This window comes from Artemia franciscana, chromosome 10, assembly GCF_032884065.1.
Source record: "Artemia franciscana chromosome 10, ASM3288406v1, whole genome shotgun sequence".
Classification (NCBI taxonomy): domain Eukaryota; kingdom Metazoa; phylum Arthropoda; class Branchiopoda; order Anostraca; family Artemiidae; genus Artemia; species Artemia franciscana.
Genome location: NC_088872.1, coordinates 42,366,849 through 42,387,837, shown reverse-complemented (window position 1 = coordinate 42,387,837; position 20,989 = coordinate 42,366,849). Strand labels below are relative to the sequence as shown.

At 35.3% G+C, this 20,989-nt stretch overlaps 1 protein-coding gene across 2 annotated transcripts in view; it reads left to right on the top strand.

The window, feature by feature from the left end:
* The window catches only part of LOC136032210 (uncharacterized), a 43,846-nt gene extending 23,611 nt beyond the window's left edge, over positions 1-20,235 (top strand). The window contains exons 3-6 of one of the 2 annotated variants that reach the window (XM_065712418.1): positions 8,802-8,962; positions 14,580-14,861; positions 17,111-17,381; positions 20,022-20,235. In XM_065712418.1, the coding sequence (XP_065568490.1) occupies positions 8,802-8,962; positions 14,580-14,861; positions 17,111-17,381; positions 20,022-20,149 (842 nt within the window). In that variant the 3' untranslated portion in view covers positions 20,150-20,235. The remainder of the gene's footprint in view (positions 1-8,801; positions 8,963-14,579; positions 14,862-17,110; positions 17,382-20,021) is intronic. The other variant, XM_065712420.1, reaches the window with a different exon arrangement.
* Positions 20,236-20,989: the final 754 nt, after the last annotated feature.

Sequence of the window (20,989 nt, the reverse complement as noted above, 5' to 3'; positions counted from 1 at the left end):
TAAGAAATAATTACGGTATGAAGACTAAGTCACTTAGGCTAGGAATAAGTGAAGACGAAAAGGTGACGCTGGGTAACGAAAAGATTGATCAGGTGGGCAGCTTCACTTACCTTGGTAACATTATTAGTAAAGACGGGGGGAGCAGTGAAGATGTTAAAAGTAGGATAGCCAAGGCTCATGGTGTTTTTCACAGTTAAAAAAAGTTTGGAAGAATAGAAAGACAAGTCTGCAAACCAAGATTAGAATATTGGAAGCTATAGTGATAAATGTGTCCAAATATGGCTCTGAAGCATGGGGACTCCAAAAAGCGGATGAAGATTTGCTAGATGTTTTCCAGATTTAATGCGTACGGATTGTTCTGGGTACCCAGCCTACTGACCGTATTTTAAACAGTAGGCTGTAAGAAAAGTGTGGTTCAAAACCGCTTTCTAGGGATATAATGACAGGAAGACTAAGATTGCTAGGGCATGTTCTGCGGCTTAAGGATAACAGATTGCCAAAGATTGCCCTTTTCCGTAACCGTCTAGGGCTAACGGAAAGCATGTCGTCCGCAGTTGGATTGGGTGGATGTAATAAAGAAAGATTTAAAGGAAATGGGAACTTCCTGAGGTGGTTTAAAGAGGGAAAATCTGATTAGATTGGGATTGAGGAGGAGTGTGTGTAGCTGTGTTTGCCTCAGGCGGCCTGGTGGTGCCGTGAGTTGTTAGTAGTAGTAGTAATAGTAGCTGCAGAAATTTTATAAGTTTTTGATTTTTTGACCTTTCTAAAAGTTTGACACAAGGGTATACTGCTTATTATTTAAATGAGACGGTAGATGTGTTCAAAAACTTAATCATCATTAATAGTAATTGTGTATTTGATATTATTTTTGTTCTAAGACAACAGACAGTGCAACATTATAACCAGGTTCTATTACTATGCTTGTAGAAGAGTCTAAAACACTTGCTCATTTTACGTGTCAAATGGCTATATATATATATATATATATATATATATATATATATATATATATATATATATATATATATATATATATATATATATATATATATATATATATATATATATATATATATATATATATATATATATATATACATATATATATATACAGAAATTAAATAAAAAAACAAGTTTTTTTAAATGAAAGTAAGGAGCGACATTAAAACTTAAAACGAACAGAAATCACTCCGTATATGAAAGGGGCTTTTCTTCCTCAACGCCCCGCTCTTTACGCTAAAGTTTGACTCTTTCTCTTAGCTCTACTTTTTAAAAAAGGAAAAAACTTTAGCGTAAAGAGCGGGGCGTCTAGGAAGAAAAGCCCCTTTCATATACGGAGTAATTTCTGTTCGTTTTAAGTTTTAATGTCGCTCCTTACTTTCATTTGAAAAAACTTGCTGTTTTTATTTAATTTCTGGACGTTTTTTAATTCACGCATGTTTTGATCTTGACTCTCCGCACATAAATAATTAAAATGAAATTTGTATATTAATTTTCTTTTTGGCTAAATGGCTTTCTCATAGTTTTAATCGGAAGATTTTTAGAAAAAAGGAGAGAGGTAGGAAGCCTAGCTGCCGTCTAATTTTTTGATTACTTAAAAAGGCAACTAGAACTTTTAATTGTTTTACGAACATTTTCATTAGTAAAAAATATACATAATTTACGAATTAACTTACGTAACGAACTTCTATAGTCGTATCTTTTTATTGCGTATATGAGGGAGTTTACCCCTCGTCGATACCTCGCTCTTTACACTAAAGCTTAAATTCTGTCCCAATTCCTTAAGAATGACCCTTGAATCACAAAGGCCGTAGAATAAATAGTTGAAATTACTAAAAATATTTTCGCGTAAAGAGCGAGGTATTACGAGGAGGTAAACCCTCATATGCGCAATAATTTCTCCTCGTTTTAAGTTTTAATGCTGCTCCTCACTTTCAGTAGAAAAAACTTCTCATATTTATTTTTTCCTTGTTTTTTAAATAATGCAAAAAAAAATCCTGCGCCCCCTTCATCGAAAGTCTCTTCCCCAATGAGAAGTTTTTCCATGGAAAGATCCTCCCGCGTAACCTCCCCCTCCCCGCACCTCAAATCTCCCTCTCAAACCAAAAAAATCCCCTGAAAACGTCCTTACACTTCCCAGTAACCATTACTATATGTAAACACAGGTCAAAGTTTATAACTTGCAACCCTCCCAGGGAGACTGCGGGGTAGTAAGTCGTCCCCAAAGACATAGTTATTAGGTTTTTGGACTATGGTGAATAAAATGGCTATCTCAGAATTTTGATCCTGCGATTTTCGGGAAAAATGAGCGTGGGAGGGGGCCTAGGTGCCCTCCAATTTTTCGGTCACTCAAAAAGGGCACTAGAACTTTTAATTTCCGCTAGAATGAGCCCTGCCGCGACATTCTAGGACGACTAGGTCGACACGATCACCCCTGGAAAAAAAATAACAAATAAACACGCATCCGTGATTTGTCTTCTGGCAAAAAATGCAAAATTCCACATTTTTGTAGATAGGAGCTTGAAACTTCTACAATAAGGTTCTCTGATACGCTGAATTTGATGGTGTGATTTTCGTTAAGATTGTATGACTTTTAAGGGGTGTTTTGCCCTATTTTCTAAAATGAGGCAAATTTTCTCAGGCTCGTAACTTTTGATAGGTCAGACTAATCTTGATGAAAGTTATATATTTGAAATCAGCATTAAAATGTGATTTTATAAATGTAGCTATTGGTATCAAAATTCCATTTTTTAGAGTGTTGGTTACTATTGAGTCGTGTCGCTCCTTACTACAGTTCGTTACCACGAACTGTTTGATATATATATCTATATATATAAAAATAAGTTGTCTGTCTGTGGATCTGTGGATCAGGTGACGTCATGTTTCTGTGTCGGCTGACGTCATGAAATTAGTTGTCAGGTGACGTCATGTTTCTGTGTCGGCTGACGTCATGAAATTAGTTGTCGTCATTTTTGCTTTGACGGTGACGTCATTCAAGTTATATAAGACATATGTTCACGTAGAAATCTATTAATGTTTAAGTTTACAATGACTGATGAAGATGCTCAAAGAGTCTATGCCAAAAAACTTGCTGCTGATAGAGAAAGTCAGAAAAGAAAGCGTGCCGAGGAACTACCAGAGCAACGCGAAAGCAGACTTGCTGCTAAAAGAGAAAGTGAAAAAAGAAGGCGTGCCGAGGAATCAAAAGAACAGCAGGGAAACAGGCTTGAGGCTGATAGAGAAAGAAAGAACAGAAAGCATGCCGAGGAACTACCAGAGCAACGCGGAAGCAGACTTGCTGCTAAAAGAGAATGTGAAAAAAGAAGGCGTGCCGAGGAATTACAAGAACAGCAAGAAATCAGGCTTGCTGCTGATAGAGAAAGTAAGAAAAGAAAGCGTGCCGAGGAATCACAAGAACAGCAAGAAATCAGGCTTGCTGCTGATAGAGAAAGTAAGAAAAGAAAGCGTGCCGAGGAATCAGAGCAACCTGAAAGTTATCGCCTGGCATTCAGGTACAACCCAGTCGATGATTATAGCTTGAGTAGATGTGTTCAAATCGGGACAATGTCTAAAATTTGTCCCTATTGCAAGGCCTTGAAATTCAATGGTGAAACAATGGGAATGTGTTGCGCCTCAGGAAAAGTTAAACTTCCTCTATTGGCTGCACTACCAGAGCCATTGAAGACTTTCCTTACTGGAACTACGTCAGAATCTAAGCGTTTTTTGTCAAAAATCAGACAATACAACTCATGTTTCCAAATGACGTCATTTGGAGCCCAAATCGAAAATCCAGATCAATTTATGTCTACTTTCAAAGTAAAAGGGCAAATTTATCATAAAGCAGGGTCCCTTCTACCATTCTCAGGCGAGAATCATAAATTTTTACAATTGTACTTCATCAGTGATAGAAATTCTGAATTGAATGCACGTTGCGAAATTTCTCCCAACGTTGAAAGGACAATCGTTTCCCAATTGCAACATCTTTTCCACGAAAATAATAATTTAGTGCGTCTGTTCAAAACAGCCATCGATTTGATGCCTACTGATACGCATAAAATTGTTATTTCCGCTGACAAAACGCCTCCTGGCCAACATGTGCGTAGATACAATGCTCCGACTATCGACGAAGTGGCAATCGTTATGGTCGGTGATCAGTTTTTACCTCGAGATATTATTCTTCATAAGCGAAACGCTCAGTTGTTAAGAATTGCTGAAACTCATCGATGCTACGATGCCCTACAATATCCTATCATTTTTTGGGATGGAGCCGACGGCTATCACTTTAATATTAAATTGATGAATCCAGCCACTAACAAAGAAATGAATAAGAAATGCAGTGCAATGCATTATTATTCCTATAGACTAATGATTCGGCAGGATGAAGAAAATTATATTTTAAAATGCCGTGAATTGTTTCACCAATTTGTCGTGGATATGTATGCTAAAATTGAATCAGAACGTTTGCTATATATCCGCCTGAATCAGACCAAGCTCCGCTCTGAACAATACATTCATTTGCGAGATGCAGTTATAAATGACGGTAATACCACAAACATTGGAAGATTAACAATTTTACCTTCGTCATATGCTGGCAGTCCCCGTCATATGCATGAATATGCTCAAGATGCTATTGCGTATGTTCGTCTCTATGGTCGTCCAGATTTATTTATTACATTTACATGTAATCAATCTTGGGACGAGATACTGCAGCTTTTACTTCAAGGACAATCGGCGGTTCATAGGCATGACATTACGGCACGTGTCTTCCGGCAAAAGTTGAAATCACTGATAAACTATCTTGTAAAACATGAAGTGTTTGGGTCAGTGCGATGCTGGATGTACTCAGTGGAATGGCAAAAACGAGGTTTGCCACACGCACATATACTAATCTGGCTACATAAAAAAATTACTTCGAACGAAATTGATGATGTGATTTCCGCTGAAATACCTGATAAAAATGTCGATAAGGGGTTACATGATATTATTGTAAAAAATATGATACATGGACCTTGCGGTGCACTGAACGAAAATTCACCATGCATGGCCAAAGGAAGGTGCACAAAGCAATATCCTCGACTTTTAGTACCCAAAACAATTACTGGCAATGATGGTTACCCACAATATAGAAGAAGATCTACTGAAGATGGCGGTAAAACAGCAATAATAAAGAAGCGTAACGGTACCACCATCGAAGTAGATAACCAGTGGGTTGTTCCATATTCCCCATTATTATCAAAAACATTTAATGCACACATAAACGTTGAATACTGTAACTCCGTAAAGGCAATCAAATACATATGTAAATACGTCAACAAAGGCAGTGACATGGCAGTTTTTGGCTTGCAGTCCGAAATCAAAGATTTCGATGAAATCGTAGAATATCAGGCTGGAAGATACATAAGCAGTAATGAAGCTGTTTGGCGAATTCTGTCATTTCCGATACATGAACGTAGTCCAGCTGTTGTTCACTTAGCGGTACATTTACAGAATGGTCAACGTGTTTATTTCACGGAAACCAACGTGCAACAAAGAGTCCTGAATCCACCGGATACAACATTAACAGCTTTTTTTTCGCTTTGCAAAAATGATTCTTTTGCAAAAAAACTGCTGTATACTGAAGTGCCTTCGTATTACACGTGGAATACTAAAAATAAAGTATTTGAACGTCGAAAACAGGGTAAGTCAGTCGACGGCCAACCTACCATCTTCAAAGATACCACGATAGGAAGACTCTACACCGTTCACCCCAATCAACATGAATGCTTCTTTCTACGCCTGCTTTTGGTGAATGTACCCGGTTCGACATCCTTTGAGTATTTGAGGACTGTAAATGGTACTATACATGACACTTACCGTAGTGCATGCCAAGCTCTGAATTTATTGGAGAATGACCAACACTGGGATAACTGCATCAATGACGCGTGCGAAACGTCAACCCCAAGTCAAATTCGTGCATTGTTTGGCATCATTTTAACAACTTGCTCTCCATCAGCTCCTACAGAGTTATGGGAAAAATATAAGTCAAAAATGTCCGAAGATATACTTCATCGAAAACAGTTAGAGACGTCAGATATGACTTTTGATTTTACATCAGAAATTTATAACTACACTTTAGTTGTTATAGAAGATTTGTGCGTAAGTATGGCAAACAAACCTCTTCAGGATTTGGGAATGCCTTCACCTAACCGTATCGCTGCTGTTTCGACATTTGTAGAATTGGATCGTGAATAAAGTTAAAGTACGAGTGATCTATTGTCGTATGTACAAAATAACATTTCCAAGTTAACGTCGGAACAAAAAGACATTTATGATACGATAATGCATTGTGTCGATAACAACGTTGGAGAAATTTTCTTTTTGGATGCGCCAGGAGGTACTGGTAAAACGTTTGTGATAAAACTGATTCTGGCATCAATTCGATCAAAAAATGATATAGCGTTGGCAATTGCGTCGTCCGGAATAGCCGCAACATTGCTGCCTGGTGGAAGAACTGCTCATTCCGCTTTGAAATTGCCTCTGAACTTGCATTCTACAGAAACTCCCACGTGCAGTATTTCCAAATCATCTGGGATGGGTAAAGTATTGCAGCAATGCAAACTTATTATTTGGGATGAGTGCACAATGGCACACAAAAAATCGCTCGAGGCTCTGGATCAATGCTTGAAAGATTTGCGAGGGAAGTCGAAACCCTTTGGCAGCACCTTAATATTGCTTGCGGGAGATTTCAGGCAAACATTACCTATAATACCTAGATCAACTCCTGCAGACGAAATGAATGCTTGCCTGAAAAATTCTAATTTATGGGCACACGTAAAAACATTAAAATTAACTACAAATATGCGTGTCCGATTGCAAAACGATGACTCTGGTCAAACATTTTCAGATCAATTGCTGGCAATGGGAAACGGAAAGCTCCCAGTAGACTCAATTTCAGGACGTATACAACTACCTGCTGATTTCTGTAATTTAGTGACGTCCAAAAATGAATTGATTGAAAAAGTATTTCCGAATATTCTAAAAAATTATAAAAATAATAAATGGCTAAGTGAAAGAGCGATTCTCGCACCCAAAAATATAGACGTCCACGAAATCAACAATATTGTTTTGACCAAGATTCAAGACCAGGCAGTCCTTTACAAGTCAGTCGACACAGTTTTGGAACCAAATGAAGCGGTTAATTATCCATCTGAATTTTTAAATTCCATAGATCTTTCAGGGTTTCCACCACACGTGCTACAACTAAAAATAGGCGTACCAATAATACTTTTAAGAAATATAAACCCACCAAAGCTTTGCAATGGCACTCGACTTGCCGTAAAAAAAACAATGGAAAACCTAATAGAGGCCACAATCTTGACAGGGCCTTTTGAGGGTGAGGCTGTTCTTATTCCTCGCATTCCCATGATTCCAACGGATCTGCCTTTTCAATTTAAAAGATTGCAATTCCCAATTCGATTAGCATTTGCAATCACCATTAACAAAGCTCAAGGTCAATCATTAGAAAAATGTGGTATTGATCTTAATACTGATTGTTTTTCCCATGGACAATTGTATGTTGCATTTTCGAGGGTCGGTAAACCTGACAATCTATTTATATGCAGCGACAATTGGACAGCGAAGAATGTTGTATATTCGCAAGTTTTACGCAGTTAATTTGTATTTTGGAACCAAATGAAGCGGTTAATTATCCATCTGAATTTTTAAATTCCATTGATCCTTCAGGGTTTCCACCACACGTGCTACAACTAAAAATAGGCGTACCAATAATACTTTTAAGAAATATCAACCCACCAAAGCTTTGCAATGGCACGCGACTTGCCGTAAAAAAAACAATGGAAAACCTAATAGAGGCCACAATCTTGACAGGGCCTTATGAGGGTGAAGCTGTTCTTATTCCTCGCATTTCCATGATTCCAACGGATCTGCTTTTTCAATTTAAAAGATTGCAATTCCCAATTCGATTAGCATTTGCAACCACCATCAACAAAGCTCAAGGGCAATCACTAGAAAAATGCGGTATAGATCTTAATACAGATTGCTTTACCAATATACAATTGTATGTTGCATCTTTGAGGGTCGGTAAACCTGACAATCTATTTATACGCACAGACAATGGGACAGCGAAGACTGTTGTATATTCACAAGTTTTACGTAGTTAATTTGTATTGTATCTATCTATCTATCTATCTATATAAAAACGAGTTGTGTGTATGCATGTTTGTTTGTTTGTAAAAAGAGCGTTTGCATATGACGTCATTATTAGTACATACGGCTTTGTATATGGACAGACAATGGGAAAGCCAAGAATGTTGTATATTCGCAATTTTTACGTAGTTTGAAACACATATATAAATCTATCTATATTCACAGGTGGGACACAGGGACACAACTACAATGGCGCGTAACTAATATGGCGCGTAACGACTTACGCGCGCGGGGGGGCTTGGGGGGGCGCGAAGCGCCCCACCAACTAGGTGTTGGGGTGGCGCGAAGCGCCACCCCAACAGCTAGTATATATATATATATATATATATATATATATATATATATATATATATATATATATATATATATATATATATATATATATATATATATATATATATATATATATATATATTAAGTTTATATAAATATATTTAAGTTTTTAGTTATTTACAATTAATGAACATTAATAATAATTGGGTTCTTGAACAAGCCGTATTTCTCGAGTTGAACTGAGAATAATATTATAATAAGTAAAGCAATGCATATCATAGGTCACTTTTTGTTAATAAATGGCTTAATATATTTTTTTTTAGATATGCCCTGGGCTAAGGAACAAGACAGCGGTTTTGGATTCTTTGGGCGTGACTTCGGACAGTTTCAAGGCCAAGACTCTGGACAGTCAGTAATGGCATCTCAAGGTGATCAACTCAACAGTAATCAGTTTTACGATCAGAGTTTGAATCCTACAACTGAGGTAATGGTTGGTCAAATCACGAGTTAATTAATCTGTTTGTATTTACTACTTGTCCTCAGCAAAAAAAAAGTGCTTTCTGGATTTTTAGAGCAGTTTAATACTTAAAAATAATTATCAGATTGCTGAATTAGAGAGGAAAGTTACTTGGATGAACTTCCAGTTCGTTTGAATGATATCTCCCTCACTTGAATGAAGTGGATATAGGCCATTTAGCCTAATAGGCTATATTCTATTAAATTTTAAATATTTTTCATCAAAAGCTGTATTTCCCATTAATGGCGTAGAAAGTTCTTTTGAACCCACAGGTAGAATTTCAACTTGTCACCTCCCGTATTTTGGATTTTCCTCCCTAACTGTTCAACATACAATAAAAAAAAACTCCTTTAAAGTGTTTCCGCTATAGAAACAAAGAAGTGAAAATAAAGTAAATTGTGTGTTTGAAAGAATTAGTATGTAAACATTTCAGGGTAAATAAGTTAATACATGACAAAATAAAAAAAAATCAATATTTATAACATTGTATTCCTATCAATGTTTATATAACGTTTATATTATAATAATTAGGATTATTATATGTGGCAAAGTGATTAATCAGTTATTAAAGGGTGTGTGTAAAAAAGAAATAGCTAAGTCAGGCTACTGCCGCTGCGATCAATGTTAAAGAAAATAAGCGATAGTAATGAAAAATATTTTGAAAATACCGTTTCGTAAGGATAACAAGCTGACCGGAAAAACAGGAAGAAATAGTAGAAAAACAGTCTTTTTAGATAAACTTTTATCACTCCTACAAGAACAACAGGGGCAACACCCATTATTCTTTCTATGCCGCTATTTCCTTTGTTAACATCTCGTCCGATGAAGTTAGGGTACTAGAGCCTTTGGCAATTAGTAAATATAGTGGATGTAGGATGGAGGTTATCTGGATTAGATGGGTTTAATGGAAAATACGGATCTAAATCCCTATTTCTAATAAATAGCAAGAATTTTAAAATGAGCCCGTTTTTGAAAATACCAATAGAAATATTTTAACAATTAGTAAGCATCGCCAGGACTTTTCACCTAGGGAAGCAGGTATTTGCAACAAATGAAAAGGAAATACAAGGAGGAGAGATGCGGAAGGTTGACTGCAGCTATGATTGCTAAAAAGTATCAATCTCGGTTTCGAAATCTAAGAATTCCACATATCTTGTTTACATACATTCAACTTGTTTCAACTTGATACACCAAACTGGCCCTAAGATATTGCTGTTGTCACCTTTTGACCAACTATACAAAATCATAAAATGGTAAATCCCTAAGAAACTATACATACAAATATACATACGTAGGCCTATACTATACACAAATACAAATACAAATACCAATACTTACATACAAATAATAAATAAATAAAAATACTAAGTAATTTCCATTTTCTTTGAAAACTTGGTTGAACACATAAATTTTTATAGTAATGCTATTTTTTCATGAGTTTGTATATTTATTTTATATAATAAAAACTTTTGAATTCAGTCCGTCCCTTCCTTCTTAAAGTAATCATGCCACAACTCCCGGTTTTTCTGATTAATTAGTGCTTAATTAAGCTGTGCTTCTTAAGAAAATGACTCCAGCGAAATGAAAGAATCAATAAAACAACAGTAATGTCACTCTAAAGAATACAGTCTAATCAAACCCTAATCAAAACTTACAGTCGGACAAAATAATTTACAACTGTCCATAGTTTAATTGAGTTTACGCAATACCACCTAAGGTTAAATAGTTTTAATGTTTAATGTAGCGATTTGGGTGAAAGTAATTACGGACTTTCAGCATGAAATGAGAGCTGTGTTCCGCTAGACGTAACACATGCATCTACCAAACAATTCGTAGTAAGGAACTATAAGTAAGGATCGATTTTTTGCCTGAAGCAAGATCACGGATGCGTATTTACTTGTTATTATTCTTTTCCCAGGGGAGTTCGTATCAAACCAGTGATTCTAGAAGATCGGGAGAGGGCTCACTTGATCGGAAATCAAAAGTTCTAATGCCTTTTTTAAGTGACAAAAAATATTGGAGGGCAGCTAGGTCCCTCCCACCCGATTTTGTTTACCCAAAATTGTCCAATCTAAATTGAAAAGCCATTTTTTCAGTATGGTCGAAAGATCCAATAACTATGTCTTTGAAGATGACTTGACCCTCTTTCTTTACCTCGCTCCTCAGCACCACGCTTTTCACGCTGAAGTGTTTATGGATTTGTAAAAAGCTTATTATTCTGATTAAACGGTCTTAGGGTTTCAGGAGTCATTATTAAATAATTGGAACAAAAAGTCAAACTTTAGCGTAAAGAGTGAGGCAATGAGGAGGGAGCAATCCCCTCATATATGTAATAGTTTCGGTTCGTTTTAAGTTTTAATGTTGCTCTTTACTTTCAGTCGAAAAAAGTTGTTTTATTTATTTAATCAGATACAATTAGACAGGTTCTATCTTATCCTTTACATTTGAAGTCATGATGTGGCGGACCTTTTTGGCCCAAAAATGAAAAAAAGCAGTGAAACATGTTGGTTCAGGGTGTGTCTAGGATTTATTTCGGGGGGGGGGTGAATTACAAGAAAACACATCAATAATTTGTCTACATGTGGTTTTGGGCACTTAAGTTTTATAGCGACCACACTTTGTTCTTGATCTGTGATGAAATTGGTTTTTTGTGTCCACTGGGTCGCCTGCTTTCCAAAATTTTATGCTGTATTTTTCCATAGTTGTGTTGCTAAATTATTATATTTTCATAATATTTTGGTATATTTTATTAACATTAACCTACCTTCACTTTTTTGGTGTGGTTGCGAAAAAAAAAAATCCTTTTAGTAGCTGACATTGACATGCATTTATTTTAACAAACAAAAAGTTATAACAAAATATAAGACAATACTATAAAAATATAAGACAAAATATAACAATACTTTGTTAAATAAAACAGTAGCTTAAGATGCGCGTCTATTAAAGGGTGTATACAGGACGGCTTCAGCCGTCTGGAAGACTAAAATTGTGCCCTCTTTCAATTTATGTGATTTTAAAATATGTGAACAATTATTGAGAAGAAAACGGGAAAAAATTACAAATATTTATAATATTAGCCAATAATTAGAACGTGTCAATTAAACCCAGCAAAATCAATTAAAAAAACATTTTCCAGAACAATGAATTCCAAACCTTGTGAAATTTCACAGGAATGTGATAATTCAGACCTAGAACGACGAAAATTAATATCAATGAACAAATTAAACCCAAACGGACAGAATTTAAAATGAGTAATTAAACCAAAAATAAAGATAATAGGTACTTCTAAAGATAAATAAATTAACTTTAACTCTAGAAGGTACATAAATTCTAATGAACAATCAAATCAAACTTGAATCGAACAGAAATTCCCTCAAACACAAGTATGGCCACCACTACTTTAGCCCTTTCAAGCCAGAGCAGTATTCAGTGTTTTACTGAGAAAAACAATTTAACATTCTCTTTACAATTATAAAAGTGAAAAATCAAAATTGCTGCAACTCCTAATAATCAATACCATTTCTTGTATATTGAACAATTAGTACTTTTATTTGTTCTTCTCAATAATCTTGGTTAGTATGGGGATTTTTTTTTGACAAATAGAACCATATTCCTGTCAAAACATATTATCTTCAGTCAAATGCAAATGACATTCAAGTCCTTGAAGGTTTGAGAGGGTGATGGGGGGTCAGAACTACTCTTATTTCTCTCAAGTCGATATTTTCGAACCTTCGTTTTTCATGTGATATTATTTTAAATACATTTATGTTATGACAAATAAAAACATACTGTTCAAATACAAATCTTTTTCAGTGAAGTGCAAATGACGTCTGGCTTTCGAAAAGTTTTTTTTTTCGGGAGGAGGGGAGGGAAGGGGGTTAGTAGCTCTACTCCACTTTGTAGGAGTTCTGCTTTTCTTAGGTTTCATTTGATTATTCATTTAAATTAAGACCAGTTTCAGCATTTATTTGTTCATATAAAGCAGTATCTGTTATCTTAAGGCTCGGTATTATCATTCAATTTGATTTCTGTTTGTTTTGGGTTCTATTTATTGATTGATAGCAATTTCTATTCATTTTCAATTTGAGTTATCATATAATTTATTTATTCTTGTTTTAATGTGACTCTTTTTTTTTTTTTGAAAAGACCTATTTGAAAAATACGTTTTAAAATTAATTATATAAATAGAAACTATCGCAGTTAATGCCCAAATCCAACCATTTTTGCACCTGCTGATAAAAGCCTAGACGTGTGAATAATGTGTGTTCTTTTCAAATTTGACTTTCAATTGTACTTTGGGAATGGAGAATTGAAATAGTAAGAAATCGATTTGCAATGCTCGTTCAACATCTACTGGCAGGGTTGGCACCCAGTGAAAAAACAGTCTAGTGATTCTAGTGATTTTTCTGGTTGATTTAGTGATTTTCTTTAATACTCTAGTGACTTGTGTGTTCATTCAGTGATGCTTTTTCGGACAATATAAAAACACTAGAAATAATGACAAATCACTAGGGGAGGCAGCCCTGTCTACTTACTCCCAATTATTGCCCTCTGCCAATATGTCTCTGTGCCTTATACCTGATTCCTCTTACGGACAGTTAAACTGCTATTTTATCCTTCGAATTTCTCTAATTTCAAAAAATTATGCATAAATCTTGACTCTGATTGATCTGTCATAAATTTTTCGTAAGGAAGTGGACAGTGGTCAACTCGAGAAATTGCGATCAGGGTACATAATTGGCACCGTAGTCATGCAACGTCACTTTAGATTTGTCAGCAAGTGTAAATATAGTTTGGCTCCGAAATAAGTTACTTAATGTCCATATTATCTTTCCCGTTGTCTTTCGGTGATAACTCTTTTTGCCCAATAGCTCATTTAGCCATAGGGTAGCATAAACGCTTTCATATTTGGTTTCCAGTTTTGTGGTTTTGTTAATTGGCATGTCACGATTATCGTGATGTTTTGTTTCAAAACAACAATAATATTCACAAAATAAATTTGATTTTAATCCGAACAGCGCCAAAGTATAGAAATTGGTCAATATTGTAATCGACGACAGGAAAAATCACATTTCTTCATTTTTCCAGGGCATTAGAAAACCTTCACAAAATTAAATTTAGGCAGTCAAGGTAAAACATATTCAAAGCACTTGTAGTATTGCACCTATGAGACCCATAACAGTGATTTTACAACCCATGCTCAAAAAGTTGTACCCAGGGAGGGTCTCGACCCCCAAAATCCTATACTTTGTTTGAGTTTCTTGATTCTTCTTATTAAAATTATTAAATACATTTGTTTTTGTAGTATCCCCCCACCTCGTAATCATTTTATAATAAGACTACCACGAAAACGTTCCTACATTAATGTGTATTCAAGATGGCTATGTATAATAAATCGTACTATTAAAAAAGAAAAAGAAAAAAACAGTGTCCACTAGCGCTACGTAAACGCAATTTTAACTTACACATTCCAAATATCTATAGCAAAAAAGCATTGTTGGTATTGGGCTCATCGATTTTGTAATGAGGTCATCTTTATTATAAAAACAAAGTAGAAGTGATGGAATAATTTCTGTTGGAATAGGTACATTCGGAGATCCCTCATCAAACACCCAGAACAGGGGATATTGTCATATCAGACGACACCCAGCCTGATATAAATGTTGATGAATCGCAAAATTTACAATCTGATTTAAATGTCCCATATGGCATTGGACATGTTTCTGAGATGATCGAAATGATGGACAAATTCCATAGAGATCAACAATCCCTACTGACAGTCCCTGCTGCAGAAGTCCCATCAACCTCCGCATGGGATCAGCAGGCGGCCGCTGAGCTTAATCAACCACGTCTACCTTTTGAGGAGGCAAGTTGAAAAAGGGATAAGGTCACTTTTTAACACAGATCTTAGTTAAACATGCTTTCTAACACTGTAATGTAAAAGGCGGTGATGCCCCCTAGTTCAGCTAAAAATACTAACAAAACGCTTAATTTTCTGGATATTAAGAAATGTCCAATTCCTTTTTTCATCCAGTAGCGAACTTTAGCTGAACAGAGGCTCAGGAATACCCAATTAATGCTTCGTATGGAACTAACGCAACATGTTTATTCTGATGCTACTAAACTTGCTCTGCTTTATTTTGTTTAGTCGCTGTTAGTATCTGCTATTACTGTAATTGCATTTCCTTGTCTATTTCTTCTTTCATATCTGTTAATCGTCATATGTTGCTTTAGTAATATGTATTTTGGCCTTTTTAGTGATTTTTACAAAAAATAAGAATCCATAGCGTCAATTCTTAAAAAGAAGTTTAACTTAACATAAAAAAATAAACGCTTCAAAACACTATATCTTATGCAGCTGAAATTTACAAATATTATTTTTTATGGATATAACAAAATGAACAATTCTTTTTTTTGCCCAGGAGTGAATTTTAGCTTGAACTAGGGCTTTCTTTACTTGAATATTAGTTTTGACCTTCCCTAATTATTTGTATTCTACTGTAACACATTTTGAATATCACTTAGTGCAGTTTAACGTCTTGTGCTGTGTTTTATTTTTCAATATTGCAATGCACACTATTACTACTACTACTGCTGCTAATACTAGTATCTTACCGCTACACCAAGCCACTCGAGGGCAATACTACTGCTCAAGGTTCTCCATCCGAATCTATTCAAAGCTTTCTCTTAAACCCCTACCTTAAGTTCAAATTTCATTCAAGTCCTTCCTTACGGCCTCTTCCCATCGGATTCACGACGATCTTTTCGTTTTGCCCTAGAGAGATGGCCGAAAAGGATGATCAGTGGTAATCTGCCATACCTTTATCCTGGCCATCTCAACTTTTTTCTCATTTTAGCCCTAGAAACGGGAATAGAACCAGCTTTTTGTAGAGTTTGGTACTTGAAATATGGTCCGTTAAATGGGTTCCCAAAATATTTGTAGGCAATTCAACTGGAAACCATCTAACACCTCCATTTATTCCTATAGGACTTCGTTTTCTTAACATTAACTTTTAAATCTAGTCCTGCACCCTGGACTCTAAAAAACTTCCTAAATTTTATTCATTTCGGTAATACTTTTATCTATTACACTCAAATCGCATGCATAATTAAGTCTAGAAGAGTTTTGCCCTCTTATTTGATTCCATGCTGTCTCATAAACTTTTTTACGTTCCTTAGGGTAAAGTCCGTCAAAATGATCCATATAAATGGGGATAGAACATAGGATAGTGAATCATTATTAATCAGGTTTCTGTAATTTGTAGATTTTGCTTTTACGCCGTCAACGAAAATAATACTATAATTACTATATAACATATAGACAGAAACCCCCTTACCATATTTTGTGTTCTCAGCGCGGTATTTCTGAGTTTCTGATTACATATTGACTTCCTGCTCAGTCCAATGTTTTAGGGGGGCATTTTTCCACTGGTTCTTCTCTAACTTTCACTGTAATTGAGACATAATATCTACAAATGCATGATCTGACTTGTGCCTTTTAAAACAAACCTCTAATATAATTTTCTCAACTGTCTGGGCTCTTCCTGTTCCAATTACTAAATAAGTTTTTGTTATCATTGCCCTCCTCCCCACAAAAAAAAACTTCCTACATGCCTGAAAGACATGAAAAAAAACTCCCTTTCCCTTGAAACAGTCGGTAATTGCCGTGGGATGAAAACTGCTTGCTATACCTCCTTCCCCTGCCTCTCCACGCAAAAAGTATGGTCTAGCCCTGCTAGATTCACAGGTCAAAACCCACTAGAGTCTAGCATGTTGATGTTGCTCTTGAATATCTTAGATTTGTTGAGCCCATGTTTCATGGAAAAGCATTGACAAAATAAATAACACATGACATTGTAAAAGGCATAGAAAAGAAGAAAGTAAAAGACTGCGGTATGAGTCAGTCATTCAGAATAAAAGTAAATTGAAATTAATGATACTTTGCTATTTGTTTTGTCGAATGACAAAACACCAGATTCAGAATATCTAATAAGATTTTCGTTACAATGAATAATCAGTTAGATAAAAAACTTGAACTTTATATGATTAGATTTGAACTTTATATGATTAGATATGATTAGATAAAAAACTTGAACTTTTATTTTGAATTTTTAGCAACTTTCAACGTTTGGACAAGCTGGAATTGCACAAACAGAAATACAGCAACAACAATTTGGTCTGAATGATTTGTCTGTCCAAAATAATCAGCAAATTTCACAGAGCTCTGAAGCCCAACCTCAAGGATTTCAAGAGCAACAATTCGGTGTGAGTGATTTATCTGCCCAAAATATTCAGCAAAATTCACAGAGCTTGGACATTCAACCTCAAGGGTTTCAAGAGCAACAATTTGGCAGCTTCGACAACGCTGCCGTAGGACCTTCAAATAGTAAGTATATTTCTGCTCTGAACACAAAGGAAAAAATGCCGAGCCCTATAGCTACCCCCCCCGTGCATTCTAAAAAAACCTTTATTAGCTATTTCCATCGAAAAAATGGGAAAAAAATAAAAATAAAGAAGCCCCCCTTTCAGATTTTGATAAGTGTTTGTTTTATCTTCATTGAATAAATCCCTAACCCCTCCCGAATTTTTTTACTTGGTGCTCTTGACTTGCATCCTGATTGGTCCCTCAAACATTCACCTCCTAAGTGACCTGACTTTCCTCCATCAGCTAGTTCTCAGAAAATATAGGACCATTATTTCCCAGTGCTGTTATTTTTTCAGCAGGTCTTTGTGGAATCCAAAAAATATATTTTTGTACTGTTGTCACCCCCCTCCTTTCTCTCTCTTTTTCCTCGTTATTTTTCCATCATACTATCTCCACTGTTTTAAGTTTTTGGCTGATCTATCACAGAAACTATTTTAATTATCGAAATTTCTTTTCTCGATTTAGTTAATTTGTTCGTGAGTTTAAAACAAGGAAAATCACTTTTTGCATGGGAAATACTGATGTGTCTTCTTTTTTTCTCTCCTCCGCTATGGGGCATTGAAATATTATAGAGAGCTGTTGAAGGGCTCATTTGAAAACTAGTTTCCATATCTAGATGCTTTTAACAAACTAAAATTGATAACACCATCACAAAGGGCCATACAAAACCCAAAATGAAGGTTTAGAGATCATTCCTGACGTGAAAAGGATGGGAAGTAGCAAATGGTACCACCATAATCTCCTTTGTCAAAAATCCTAAACCTGAGGTTTGCAATCTTCCTGCTGTGCACTAACCCTCGTACTCCCCTTAATAAATTTCATAAATTTTCTGCTGAGTATCAAAATAACAGGCTACTGCAAAATCGTATGGGGGATGTTAAATGTCTCAATTCAAGGCTCTAGTCCATACTAACGTACTTTTTAGAGATTTGTCTCAATAAGCCATCATAAAGCGCCTGATGGATCCTTTTTGTGCCATATCTGGAGTTGAAACGCTGGAGGAAAGATTGAGGTGGCCAGGACACGTTTTGCGGACGAAGGACAACAGATTGCCAAATATCGTCCTTTTCAGCCAACCGTCTAGGTCGAAACGAAAAGGGAGTTTCCCCGAAGGGGATAGGTTAAACGGAAAGATTCAATGGAAATTCCAACTTCTTGGGAGAGTGTAAATAGGGTCAATTTAATTCACAATCTCGATTAATTTGTGTTTCGGATAAGGAGGGTTTGAAACAGCCCCTTCCCTAACCGGAATTTTTTCTCAACCCGTAAAACCGTAAAACAAATGCATATAAACACACTTTTCATACATTTAAAAGAATTTTTGGACCCCCCCCCCTTCGAGAAAAAAATCATAGCTTTGGCCCTGGCTGTAAAGAAGTATGAGTGAGTTCCTTTGGTAATTAGTGGTTGGCCTCTTCTCAAGGATAACCTGTTTACTTCAGGGAAGATCAACTTGAATATTTATCGTTTTATTTTTCTAGAATTCTACAACTTCAAAACCCTTGTGACAATGCAGCAGAAAAGTTGCAATAATAAACACACTAATTTCTGTAAATCATATTAACACCTCTTAAATCCTTTTAATGTTCTTTAGGCTTCTATAATCTGTATATATTTCATAAGTTATAATACGTAGGATAAAATTTCATAAGTAATTGATGTTTTTATCTACCTAAAGAATAACACTCCTTAAGAACTTTTTATGTGACATAATGGCAGATTGTTTTAAGTGAAAGTTTATGAGAGATGTGAAGCAAAAATTTATTTTGACAAATTATTATATTCGCTTAATTATTATAATTATATTATATTATAATTAATCATGTTATTAATTCTTATTAATTAGAATATTTTAGCCCTGTTTTAGCAGAAACTCACGGTGATTTCTATAGTTTCTTCAACTGAGTTGGACATATATCTTTTTTTTAAGGTCATGGAGCACGGGACTAAGTTAGTTATACCCATCTTCAAGCTCAAACACTTATAAAAGTAGCCCCAGTCTTGCCCCCCAGCCATGGCACCCGAGGCTGCTTGCCTAGGTTGCACCACTATTTCTTTGAAAGGCCCTGATGAAGACAATGGGTAAATAATAAGAAGAGAAACCAGCGTTAGCGTCGAAAAAAAAATCAGCGACGCCAAACAGCATTTGGCGTTATTTGGGATTTTTTAGTGTAACAATAAGGCAAAACTTGTGTAATTAATGTAATTGCCGAAATTTGTGTAGTAATAGGTGCATGACTTCAGTTTCTGACAATGCCACAACTAGGAAGTTAAACAACAACTAAGAAATACCAAACACTAGATAGCACTAGTATCTTTTCCGACACTAGTGCCAGTTTTCACCCTAATAAGTTACCCATACTCTTTATTAGGGAAAGACTAACGAGAGGGACCCTCTATTTTGTACACAGGCTGGTAAATAAAATTTAGTTTAGAATAATGTCTATTCCAATTTCAGTGGGTAATACGACATTAACATAATTATTTAAAGGTCCAAATCAGGACTGTAAACTATTTTTAAGGCTCTGGTTTATGCGCTATACGCTTAAAAGTGTTTTCAATTGAGTTGTGTGAATGTACTTAAGTATTGATTCCTTTTAGGTCAACCTGAGGCTAATCCTGCATTAAGTAATAATAAGTTACAGTACAAGTACGAAAAAAGAAGAACTGCCCTTAAGAAAAGGAGGACGAATCGTAGACCAACTGTGACAGATAAGAGTAGTTTGTAAAGTCAGTTAAATAGATTTGGTACTATTTTCATGTTATTTATTGTAATTCGACTATATTTTTAATAAAACATAAATATATCACAGAAGTATATACTTTGGGAAGAAGCACCCGTTGAGACTGAAACAGATAAAGACTATGCAACGTTTCGCTGTTCTTTTTAGACGTATTTCTGAAATGGAGGTATGAAAAAAAAATCGTAAGAAATAGCTTGAATTTTTTGCAAAGAAAAGCCAAGTCCAAAAAATTCATTTAAATAATAACTACGTAATAAATTAGCTAAGACAACAAAAACATGATCAAACAGAGAAAAAATCAATCTTTAAACTTTGATTAAGCCTGTTCAATTAATATTATTGAAAATCTGGAATTCAATGGGTTTAAAATACTTTATTTAAGGGCTAAATTCAGATATTAGATATTGCCAGAAAAGCTACATGGTTATTATTAAAAATAACTCGCCTCTTTGAATCTGGGTAATATGGTTATTTTTTCAACTTTTTTTAAATTGAAATAATTGAAAATTGAAAACTTATTTTTTAATGAAAATACCCCAGACGATATTTTCATAAATCTACTGGGGCTAAACCATCCAGGGAGGGTCCAGGGTCATATCCAAGACAGGGGTTAGGAGGATTTAACCCCCTCATCCAAAATTTTCGCTCAAATCATAAAAACGTCATAAAAATGCATATAAACGAATATGTAACTTGTAAAGACGCATTAAAAATGTGTATAAAAACATTTTTTAAGCGTTTGCCCACCTCAAAATAATACCCCCGCCGGAAAAAATAGTATATATGGCCCTGCAGAGAGTGCCCCCATCTATTGGTGCCCCTGGT